The following is a 12,799-nucleotide window of genomic DNA, read 5'->3' as shown; positions in this document are numbered from 1 at the left end:
ACGACGTGGAGCCTGGTGTGAGTCTGTCTCTTTATGTTCTCTCTGGGATCAGCAGGGAAATGCGCTGTTCCACTGTGTCCTCTGCCGTAACCATGGCTACACCGACTGGTTTTTCAAGCTGTGCGGCACTTAAGAATGCAAGGCTAACCTACCAGTGAGGGCAGCCGGCCCACAATACAGCAGTAGAGCCAAGGCTTCAGCAAGGCAGTCTGACACGGCTTTAACTCCTTATGCTGTGCTGTTCCACTGACCACTTTGTGGCTCATTTTTCAAGATGGATTTTCTTCTTGGCTGGCTTTCCTCTTAGCGACCATGCTTGTCAAACAGACACGGATACACACAGCACAACAAGCTATACACCAGATTAACTTTAGAAAAAAAAAGACAAATTATTGCCCCCCCATTTTTATAGCATAACAGGGAGTGTGTGTTGAACATCGTCTTGAAGTCCAGTAAAACAGAACCAGCTTCTCCTATACTGCCCTGAAAGATTGCTCCTTTTATTACCTCTATTATGTTGACATCAACATTTATTGTATGTGGATAGACACACCTAGTACAAGCCTAGAATGAGTGTTTGATCAGCCTCAGTTTCACAAAAGGTACACTTCCATAGACTTTTAACACCATATACTGTATACACTACAATCTGACTGAAATCAGCACACGTCAAAGTATGTTTACTCTGAAATAACAGGCATGTAGTCATCTTTAATCATGTGTGCATTCCTCAATGGAAAGACCCACCACTTCCTTTCTGATTGACATGTAACCATACTGAGTCTGTGTGTGTTGCCAGATCAGGGCTGATGCAATCTGCCAAGAGGCTTTTTAGGATATACCCTTAAGGAAACAATGGCTTGAATGATCAGTTTTCACTCTATGTGTACAGTGGTGTTACAATAAGGGATACATCACTGTAAGCTTACAGGCAATTTTTCATTCTAAACCCCACATCACCAGACATAATATCCACTTACATAAATCCAATGGTAGAGATTCTCCTTACTGTTTTCTCAATTCCATTAGCATGTGTCAGGGTAATTGATTGAAATTCCAGTTCAGGCAGTAGGCTTTCAGAGCAGAGTTTCGCTCGGTGGCTGACTTGCCATATTACAACACTGGCGGCTTGTTTGCATTGCTACTTTGTATTGTGTGAAATGAGACTGGCATCCGTTCAGTTTGCCTGGCACAATGGAAGAACGAGCCACACCCCAGACTGAACCATCGTACTTGAACGGTTGAGTCAGAGGGCTGTGCTCGCAGTCGGCTCTCTGGGGTTTGATTATGACACCACAGTATGTAGCCGGGTGTCCATTAAATAATAAAATTAAAACTGTTCAGTGTTAAAGGGGACATATTTTCTTCTTATTTTCCAGCATTATATTACTCACAGTTGAATACAGTGCTGAGTGATAGTTGAACAAAGTTGAAAAACCTGAAATTCCTACATATGGAAGTGCAACCAGCAAGACAAACCTTCTGAGCTCCACTGAAAGCGTTGTATTTCATTGACCCTTTACATATTTTTGTCACTTTGTAACACATTTGAATTTCCATACTCCCTTGCTCAGACACACCGACCAGGTTAAAGACTGACTGACTGAGATTTGTCCAGCATCTGTTGCAGACAATCAAAAAACAGAGCAGACATTTTTGAGAAGGGGGTACAAAGACACAACACTTAAAATGCCCGGTTTTCATTGAGTGAGCACAAGGGAGCGAAGACATGGATCAATGTAATTTGTTTGCATATGAAAACATTTAAGAGTCCCTAAATGAAAATAAGAACATGGACATCTGTTTCATGTTCCCTTTCTAACATGGATTTTTTTAAGATAATAAAGTCAACAGTATGAGTTGCCCCAGATGCCATCCTTATTGCATACAATTACTTCCTCAGATTGACGCCAAAGATCGGCTTCCCCTGGAGTGAGATCAGAAACATTTCTTTCAACGACAAGAAGTTCATCATCAAGCCCATTGACAAAAAAGCACCAGTGAGTAACTCACCAGTTACACCTCAGTAGTCCAAAACCTTTGGAGATGTTATACCTTTCTGAATCAGAAATCAGATGATCACTTTCATCACAATTTCTATTCTATTCTGCACATCACCTCATTCTAGCCTAATAAGCAATAATGCAGAGTGCAATGTGGCATCAGGCTGTTCAGCAAGTGCTAAACCAGACCAAAGAGACACATGACAAAGCTGTTACTGATGGACACCCACACTAAACACATGTGTACATACAAAAGTCAGCAGTAATCTCAAGCCATTTTGCCTTTTGGTAAAAGTGAAGCAGTCTGTGTTGTTTTGTCTTAAGCAGTTTCCCTGCACTTGCTCACAGCCTTTACTTGACCTTTTACCTTGTATCAATGAAAGACAAACAGGCAGCAAAACTACTATTTAGTTCAGACGGGCATTTTGTTTTTTCTCCTCATTTATTTCTTTCCTGACATTTTTCCCAATTTCAGGACTTTGTGTTTTATGCCCCGCGGCTTCGCATAAACAAGCGCATCCTTCAGCTGTGCATGGGCAACCACGAACTGTACATGCGTCGCCGTAAGCCAGACACCATTGAGGTGCAGCAGATGAAAGCCCAGGCCAGAGAGGAGAAAGTTCAGAAACAGATGGAGAGGTAAGTTGCCTGTTGGAAAGTGTGAGTGACATCAGCGTTTATATGTGTCTGATATCTGACTTTGCTTCCAAGATTAGAACAAAAGGTGATTACTGCTATGAACATAAATGTCCTTCGATTATAACCTTAACCGTCTAAACTTGAGATCTTGATTTTGTTACTGTTTCAAATACAAACACAAATTTGGTACAAAAGTGTACTCATGCTTTACTTAATCGGTTTTCCTGTCCTTCCCAATGTTTTAACTCACTTTTGGAACATCAGATATGAGTTATGAACATTTAAACAGTAATAATGGGACATGGAATCAGATATTCTCACACATTGTGGGTCAGTTCCATGTACGGAAATGTATGATAAGAAAGGATTTCCTTGTCTGCATAGGAATGATGTAGCAGTGATTGTTGCCATACAACGTGTTGACTGAAATGGCTTTCACTAATGTCAGATGTTTTGCTTCACTGGCCTTAGACATTGTGTGCTTTAATTTCAACAATTGTTTCAACATTTCAACATGTAAAGTGAAACTATGATTTACTGGTGAACAACAGAGCATTTATTTTCACTTCATGAACGTTTTTGAAATGAAACGGATTTTCAGGTCTCGATTTAAAGAGAAGTCAACTCCCTGAAGTCAAACTGAATGGATGGTGACCCTGTCAGGCGAGTGCCTTTCCCATACAGCTGTTCAAACATGGTGATGTGGCTGAATGCCTGTCATATGTCACATACTAAATCCCAGTGGGAAAACTATTACATCAGCAGGCCACAGCAGAAGTTATGTGGGCACAAAAAAGGTAGCTGCAAGAGTCTAGGCTGTGATGAGTCCCTGGACAAACCTAATGGAAACTGAGGCTGTATTCAGACCTAGCCTGTTTGGAGCCCTTATGCCGAAACCGGGAGCAGTTTCCCCCCTAGATCAGTTCGTAAGGGCATGTGGGAATACCGCAAACACACCCAATTCAACCGGGCGGAGACTGCTTAGAAAGGGTGCTCTCAACGCTTCACTGAGCGCTTCGTTTGCAGTGAGAAAGCAAGCGACTCAATGAACTCACTTGCTGTCCTGTATTTGCTATGAAAATGTGTTTGTTGATAATGCGTATAGGCTCATAAATATCATAAATATCTAACCAAGCTTACTTGATGCGTCTTCCGAAGACGTTGTTTGTGAGTATTTGGGTATTTTCCTACGATGGTGACTTCAAGCATCACTACATTGTTTTTCAATTTGTAGCCTTGATGCTCGCCTAAACTATATGTATTGTCAATGGTCAATGTACCTAACGTGGAAAAAATTAAGGAAACAAAGAAAAACTTTTCCAGGTAAGGAGGTAACTCCTGGTCAAGTCGAATCATTCACAAATCAGTTTGCGAGTGTGTGCTGTTTGCTTACTAGTCTTGGAGGGCTTATTACTGTTACTACATGTTACTGTGTGAACACAAATCAGGATTGTTTGTCAACATTGTTCCCTGAATCTGAACGAAGCAAACAAACCACAGGTCTGAATTCAGCCTTAATTACACCTGGGGTCAGGGTTGTATGGTTCCTGAAATGTTGATACAAAATTCCCTCAATTTAGGAAAGGTATTTAAAGAATCCCTCATGCTCACTAAGATAAGAGATAAGATAAGATAAAAGTTTATTATCCCGAGGGAAATTACTGTGGAAAGAAATGACCCCCTCTCTGCACCCTCCCTAGGGGGTCGTGCCCCCCACTTTGAGAACCACTGCATTAAGGTTTTCTCTGGAATTTTTCATCTTAGTCTTCCCAGAGAGCTCTGGGTGGGGACGGGAATTTTCCTGTCCACAAAGGCCTTTTGAGACATTGTTTGTGATATTGGGCTGTAGAAATACAGTTGGCTTGACTTAAAATTTTGTTTACGAATACTTTGTATGTAGCATAAGGGAGGGTATTCACATAATGGACGATGTTTTGTACCAAAGTTGCTTTGATGAGCAGCGATCCACTGAAAGTGCGGAAGTCCGATGTGGTCATTTTGGTAACACTGCTTGCACAGTTGCTTGAGCAAACAAGTAGTGGGTGCCTTCATGTATACACGTGTTTGAGCCTTGTTGTTTATCAGCCATGTATGGGCTATGTCAGTTCTCTTTGTGTCTCACAGTGTCTGTGTCTTATCTGCAGAGCCCAGCTGGAGGATGAGAAGAAGAAAAGAGAGGCCATTGAGAGAGAGAAGGAGCAGATGGAGCGAGAGAAACAGGAGTTGATGATGAGGCTCTACATGTTTGAGGAGAAGACCAAGAAGGCAGAGAAAGGTAAGGGAGAGGTGCAGTATGGAGGAAAGGGTTGTGTAAGTGTCATAATGTAGGTAGGCACACACTAAAAGGTTATGCAGGCAGGTTGCTTGTTTTGTAAATGACGTGTTCTATAAATAAACCCATAGAGCAGGGGTGGCTAACCAGTCCAGCTCAAAGATCCACAACAAATCCCAACGCCACACTGTTACCAGACCATGGTTCAATATAACAAAAGAGCCATGGAGAAGAGGTGACAGAGAATAAATCAAAATACAGGAGCAAGGTGGCGGTAGAACAGGGGTGCCCAATACGTCGATCGCGATTGACCAGTGGATCGCGAAGGTAATGTGGGTAGATCGCATGGCATGGGAAAAAAAGTTAGCCCATCGTTAAAAGTTAGCCGACACCGGCAAGTGCGCTCGGCAACGGCACAGGCATCGTACTGCAGTACTTACTGGCACGGGGAAGTTGCCAGCGCCACTTGACCTTCCATCACTCACAGTATCGCGCACTTGCCAGCGCTGCCCCACTTGGCCGTGGCACACTCCGCCGTGGCACACTGAATGAGCCTCTTTTGTGTGAACATTTACAAAATGTCGATATCCATCACTCACATTTTGTAGCAAAAAGGACTTCAATTCAGCAACATGAGCTTGTTTTTTTCTGTATACATTTTCAGTGTCAAACTCACACTAATGAATTCACATCATATTAATCTCATTGCAAACAAAACAATGTCATTACTGATTTTACTGATAGTATACCTTTCATATTTCACATTTTCAGTCTGTCCACATATCACAATTTCCCTTCCCATTCCCTGTAATTCAGGGAATTCCCTGTAGTTCCCATATCATCTGTACTGCACATGCATTCAGTCTGTTCTGATGTTAGTGAGATGACAGAGAGTGTGGTACTGTTTTCATGAGGAATTAAAATAGTTTTGGAATGTTCTTGCAGTGAAGCACGTTCGTACAGTTTTGGAATGTTTTTCTCAGAGTGTTTTCCTGTTTGGAAGAACATACACTTGATTGAGTTGACATGACGGCTTGATTCTGCCTTTATGTTGTCACAATTATTAAAATGCATCCAAATGCTGCTTTTTTCCCTGTCACTCTGTCCTGCTCTGTACCTGTAGTAGACCGTCAGCACGCCCCGCCCCTCCCTGTTTGATGTTAATATCCTTATCTGTTTTCATGTGAATTGCTCGAATGGAACAACATCAGTTCAAACGTCCAGTCTTCCCCGTGTTCATTGCACGGAGAAGACCATCCTATCTTTCTGTCTTGTTTTAAGTTGCAGATAAAATAAAAACGGCTCTCGTTCACATAACATAAGAGCTGGCTCGTTCGACACATGACGACACATGATACATGAAATTTCCATGACGACAAGTCATGGAAATTTTATGTAATGATCATAATCTTGACAAGTCAACCTATAAACAAAAGGAAAAAAAATTGAGGATGATGACTTAGCATTTGTATTATACTGTATCCTTCCCTCTTTTCTGCGTATTAGATCTGCAGGAACAGCTCCAGAGAGCCATGACACTGGAGCAGGAAAGGAGGAGGGCTGAGGAGGAGGCAGCTCGCCTGGAGACTGAGCGTCAAGCTGCCCTGCTGGCTAAAGAGGACCTGGCCCGCCAGGCGGAGAACCAGAAGAAGAGCCAGGAGCAGCTGGTCAGTATAAGCCCCATCTTTGAAAGATAACTAGATTTTCAGTCCACCAACAGCTGGCATTACTACTCATTTCAACTTATATAATAAAGTGTCCTTGTGATATTTTCCCTGAAATACAAGGAATAGATTTTTGAAAACACAGGTATATGAACCTTTTTACAGTTGTCATGTCTTATAGGCGTCTGTGATTGCAGCCTCACTGCTTTCAGTTTAATGGCCCTGACAGTAAAGCTCTGCCTCCACATAAAATCCTGGGAATCATGGGGACCATTTAGAACAAAATGATGTGTTGCATGGCTTAGGTTGTTGTGATTCAAGCTCTTTGGGGGGGTTCTTTGTGCAGGCTCCCCAAGGAGATATTTTTACTTTCCACTTCCAATTCTTACACCTGGTCATAAATATCACATGGTTGAGTTCTGTCTCATTGGTGATGCAACGAATCAGTGATTGCAGTATTAACTAGTTCAGCGTCCACTTAACTCATCGGATTTGGCCCTCTCAGACTTTCCAGCACTTCCCAAACAGAAGACTTTGGAGGAAAAGAGTAGTAATAATGCAGCACTGTGTACAATATTTTCACACACTAACCAACACCTTTCATATAATGATATCATGGTCAGATGTGCCATTGTATGTGAACCTTAATTGCACAGCTTTGTGTAAGTGTGTTCAGCAGACACACACAACGGCAGGTGCAGTGTGATACTCAGCCTCTAATGAAAGAAACTGTTATGTTGGTTACATTTGTGCCGCTCTGCACGTTCACATGTGTGCAGGTTTTATATTCAGCTAAAGAAGAGAGAAAGAATACCGTTTAATGATAAAAGCAAACAGGCTTACAGTTAAATTGCAAGAAGCTGAGGATCACAGTGCTAACATTTCTTAGCACTACAAAAAACATTTTCTCAGCCTTGAAAGACAGGGAACAGAAATCTTTTCTCCTGCTACAAATGCAGTCTGGAGGCCTCCTCTCTGTCAATTCCCATTAACCTTCATCACATCATTTCTGTTTATTTCTGTCTATTGACCCATGTATTCCTATAGCTCTCAGTAGAAACAACTTTTGGGCTTCTTTGATAATTATTAACTACAACAATTATTATGTATTTCTTTAGTAACAGCCTATGTACCACAGACCTTTTCAAAGTAACTTCTGAAAGAACCACTTTTTAAAAAACCTACTCTTGATCCAAGCATTTTAACCAACTACATTACCTTTATCTTCTCTTTCTCTCTGCTTCTTGCTGCTTCCTCTCCATTAGAAAGCAGCCGCCAATCAGTTAAGCAGACTATCTACATTAACAATAGTTTATTCAAGGTTTTTTATTCTGGATTTAGATCCCGGAGACAGCACTGGTGAAACTCACAAATGACCTCTTAATTGCATCAGACAAATGACTCCTCCCTGTACTGTACTCTGTCCTCCTGTTAGATCTTAGCGCATTTGATACCATTACATACAATACACCTATTTATCACATCGATTTCAGTTTGTACATGTTAATACTCAATGAAAGTTAGACACGGTGTTCCTCAAGGTGGGGCCTTTACTATTTTCTTCATATCTACTTCCTTTAAGTTACATTATTCAAAATACACTCATACTCTATCTATCAATGAAACCAGATGAATCCAGCTCAATAAACTCCAAGCATGCCATAAGGACATAAAGACTTTTACCAGCAAGTCCAGTTGCATAAGATTGACTTTTCCTAGTTATTGTGCTTGCTAAATAGGACTGCACCTAACTCTACAGATTATTTTTTATTGCTCAATTAATATAACAATTCATTTACCCAAAATAATTATCAAACTTGTCTCATTAATATTTCAATATTGTATTCAATCATTGTCTCTTGAAAATAAACAAATAAAACTTAAAGTATGCACTGCATTATTCTACAGCAAAAAATAGCCCAGCATTAACTGATGATCTCCGTTTTACAGTCCAACATAAAATCTCTCCAAAATAAAACTAAAGCAAGTGCTTATTCAATTCAAGTAAAAGTGATCGAGTGCATCTGCACCAATCCACAACAAAAATAAATGAGACAATATAATATTGAAGTCACTGTCAGAAGGAATAATTGTGCAAGCTCAAGTTAAGCCAACCGGTCAAGGCAGATGGCTGCTCAGGTGGCCGAGCCCGGTTCCATCCCTTTTTCCTTGCTGTTGTAGCCAAGTGTTTACTCCTGGGGGAATGTTGGGTCTCTTTAAAAACTCTATTTGAAAGATGCCTTTAGATAACTTTTGTTGTGATTTGGCACTATATAAATAAAGTGGATTGAATTGAAAACATTTTATGTATATGAATAATCAAATTGAGACCACAAAAGCTAAACAGCTGCTCATAGTGTGGGGCAAGTCGATGAAGAACATGTTGTAACTGTTGCTGGACTATTATCTTTTCGCAATGACTACTATTATGATAAGTAAGCTCTGCTGCTGGTATAATAGTTTTCTTCTCTTTGTTTGGTTTCAGGCCACAGAGCTGGCAGAGCACACAGCGAAGATCTCGCTGCTCGAGGAGGCCAAGAGACGCAAGGAGGAGGAGGCCGACACATGGCAGCTCAGGGTGAGAGCATTAACCACACTTAGGTTCATATACTGTATGTGTCTCTAAAGACTGTGGCTGTGTACTTCCTTTGCCCATTCACAACAGATATTGGAAAAGTAGACCCCAGTATTTGTAGCTGGGACATTGAAGCATTGCATTCATTTGTGGAAATGCTTTGACATCAAGAGGTCTGAGTTGTGAGGCTTAGCGTCGGAGGAGACAAAATGAAACAAAGTGGATTTGATCCTTTATTCGAAATAAAGGTATACTCGTGGGTGGCTGACTCCCAGGAATGTCAGAGCATCTGACCATGATGACAAACTTAAAAATTGAAAGTAGCGAGTGGACAAATTTCACACAAGACATTGGCATAAAGCAAATTCTTAACCACTGCTCAGATGGAAAATAAAATGTTAGTGTATTCTAATGTAACAGCTCCTCTTCAATGCCAATTATTTTGTCCCACCAGGCCCAGGAGGCCCAGGACGACCTGATAAAGACAAAGGAGGAGCTGCACATGGTCATGGCGGCACCCCCACCTCCTCCGCCTCCCCCCATGTATGACCATGTGGATGACAATAGCGACAGCGAGGAGAACACGAGCATGCACAGTGCTGACCTGCAGATCGAAGGCATCAATGACCACCGCAACGAGGAGGATCGCCTGACCGAGGCCGAGAAAAACAAACGTGTCCAGAAACAGCTGATGGTGAGTAAAGCGACTCTCAAGAATGCATAATCTCACACCCTCACACGCAGAATTGCTGTATCCTCAGTAGTTCACATTTTTTACATTCAAGGTGTGAAAAAACACTATTTCATAAACATTGACTTATTAAAAATGTGCACACATCACAAGAATTTTAAATGTGGAATGTTATTATTGAACATTACATTAACTTACCTCATTCCAACCTTTACTTTGTCTTAATACAAATGGCAGCATTTTCAAATAAAGCAGCATTTCAAATAAATAAATATGGGAGACGATATAAAACAATATGGGAGGAAGAGTTGTGGTAAAAACAGACCGTCAAATCTGATAACAGTAGATACAAATAAATGTTATCTGGATGCTCATTCATTGTCCTGCAGCGAGACCAAGAAGTATTGTATACTTATTTATATCCCTCCTCTTCCAAACCCCCGCGCTGCGCCCACCCTGCAATATCTCTGGGGCCCCCCTAGGGGACGCGGAACACACTTTGGGGACCACTGTACTAACCCATTAATAATTGAGAGTTCAACATCCCAAATTCATTACTACAACTGATTTAAGCGATGCCATTTTTAATTATTCATTTTTTATTCATTTTTAAATTCAGCTTTTTGAGATCTGTTGTCCAGATTTCTCTAGAATGCATTATGCTATATTTGGTATATTTGACAACACAGGGCATTTCATTATAATCTAAAATAAAACTTTACAAAGAAGAAACCACGTGAACCACATGTTCACCTCAGTTTAATTGGGTAAGTTTTACTGCATAAATAATAATAACTTGATTGGTATAGCACCTTCAAAAACATAGTTTAAGTGCTTTGACAAACAAGCCACACAGCAATCAGGAATTTTTGGGACCATTGAAGGCTCCTTTAACGAATGCTTCCAGCGCAGGTTTTGTCCCTGATAGTAAAGAGAACACTCATGTTTAGCAAAAAAACTGCCAGATCGATAGATTAGTTTATAAACCCTGTTGATTAATGCTTATCAAATTGTTGTGTTTACATGTTAGCGTTAACCTAGCATTAGCGTTTGCTAGCCCATGCTAATCCAAAAAATTGATTGTTCTAGAATAATGTCAAAATGAGCATTTATACAGGTCTTGTAGAAATTACACCATTTAATGTAACTATTTATGATAAAACTTATCCAAAAACAGTAGTTGAAATGACCTACATTTGAAAATGACTTGGTGGTTGCTCCGCTCTTTAGTTGCAGAAACTCGTGTTTGTGCCGGTGGGTTGCATAGGGTCTAAACCAGGAGCTTGATAGCTTCAAAATGCCAGATTAGGGCATCAAGACTCATTGATTCCGATAACTCTCTTTCTCCCTCAGGCTCTGAGCTCTGAGCTGGCACACGCACGTGATGAATCCAAGAAGACGCATAACGACATCCTCCACTCAGAGAACGTCCTTGCTGGCCGTGACAAATACAAGACCCTGAGACAGATCAGGCAGGGCAACACCAAGCAGAGGATCGACGAGTTTGAATCCTTTTAAGAGGCCTTCAGTCCCCTGCCACTCAACCCTTTCTGAATGGTCACTACATCTCTCTACCCTACGAAACCTCCCATCCCCTCCCTGGCTGAAACACACAAACACACACATGCACACCTTTGGAACTCATTAACTGGAGCAGTATATGCACAGGTGTGAATTACTTACAGAGAGTTAAACTCCTGTCATGAGTTTGTCTGGCAGTATGCAGGGCTTTTTGTAAACTTAGTGCCAAATCTCTTCTTAATGTTTCACGTCTTAATTGTGTATATCTGTGCGATTTAATCCATTCAGAGTAGTGGGATAGCCAAATCATAACATTTTATTATTTCCTGATGTGCACATAGAAGATGTAATTGAAATCCTGTGTCTTTTTGATGTTGCTGGTTGTATAAGAGGAGAAGGACAAATTGTTGTTTCACAGCGACCACTCAGAAAGGGGAAACGGTATGAGCAGATTGTTGAAGTTGTACTTTTGCTTTTGTTTTCCATCCTATTTGAACACTTCCATTTATGTTTAATGTTGTCATACAGTAGTTACAATCATGCCTAGTTTGATATTTATACTGTATATGGGATATTAAAAAGGGTATTTCATCTTGGTTTGTATATTTTTGGTATCTACTAATGATAAAGAGAACATTTAATATGTTTCAAAGGTTCTATATATTGACCAAAATAATAAGTCTTATGTTCCATAAGTTAAACTTTTGATCAGTAAATTAAAGAGATTTATTTGTAAATTATAATTTTTTACAGTACTATGGAATCAGTTAAGGAGCTTTAGTTTAGTTTTAGTACTTTTGATTTTTTTTGGTGCCCTGTAGCTTGCTGAGGAATGTGTGTTATCTTCAGAGCGCTGTGTTGACGGGACACTTAGGTTAATTTTATTTCTGTTCCGTATCATGTCTCCGAGTGAGAGATGAGCATGTATCTTGTAGTTTGACCCTCTGAAGTGGCCTTTGTTTCTGGCTGTGCTGCTACAGGGTTCAAGTTTCACATTGTAGCCAATGTGCTGATGAAGACTAGGTACAACACCAACACATGTGTTAGTCTCCTCTCTGGACACGGACTAGAGTAGCATCTACTGACACTGTAATGAGACACAGCTCTGCTGTTCTTTGTATACAAATAGGTTTAATGAGGTGTTAAACATATTGGCAATAAAGAGTCTCCTGTGATTACACATAACTGTGCATTTTTAATTTGTCCCTCTGAAACTATGTTCAAACTGCAGATCTAATCAAACCATGTCATTGTTTTGGCTCATGTCTTTGTACACAAGCTCAAAGTCAAGATGTGTTCCCTATCAATGCAATGCAATGCAAACTCACAAATCGGCCAGCCTTCGTACAGGGCGCTGGACCTGTAGATAGAGACAGTGAAGAACTTGGTGATATAATTGGTGCTTGAGGGAGACAGGGATGACTGGTGATCGGG

At 40.7% G+C, this 12,799-nt stretch overlaps 1 protein-coding gene across 2 annotated transcripts in view; it reads left to right on the top strand.

Moving 5' to 3' along the window:
• The window catches only part of ezrb (ezrin b), a 29,894-nt gene extending 17,344 nt beyond the window's left edge, over window positions 1–12,550 (top strand). For both annotated transcript variants that reach the window (XM_076167978.1, XM_076167977.1), the window contains 7 exons: window positions 1,904–2,000; window positions 2,479–2,642; window positions 4,787–4,917; window positions 6,421–6,581; window positions 9,064–9,156; window positions 9,608–9,847; window positions 11,198–12,550. In XM_076167978.1, the coding sequence (XP_076024093.1) occupies window positions 1,904–2,000; window positions 2,479–2,642; window positions 4,787–4,917; window positions 6,421–6,581; window positions 9,064–9,156; window positions 9,608–9,847; window positions 11,198–11,362 (1,051 nt within the window). In that variant the 3' untranslated portion in view covers window positions 11,363–12,550. The remainder of the gene's footprint in view (window positions 1–1,903; window positions 2,001–2,478; window positions 2,643–4,786; window positions 4,918–6,420; window positions 6,582–9,063; window positions 9,157–9,607; window positions 9,848–11,197) is intronic.
• Window positions 12,551–12,799: the final 249 nt, after the last annotated feature.

Source organism: Genypterus blacodes, unplaced genomic scaffold, assembly GCF_046128005.1.
Source record: "Genypterus blacodes isolate CSIRO-AG114 ecotype Tasmania unplaced genomic scaffold, CSIRO-AGI_Gbla_v1 ptg000185l_1, whole genome shotgun sequence".
In the NCBI taxonomy this organism is placed as follows: domain Eukaryota; kingdom Metazoa; phylum Chordata; class Actinopteri; order Ophidiiformes; family Ophidiidae; genus Genypterus; species Genypterus blacodes.
Note: the sequence above shows the minus strand (reverse complement) of the source record. Positions and strands in the feature narration are given on the sequence as shown.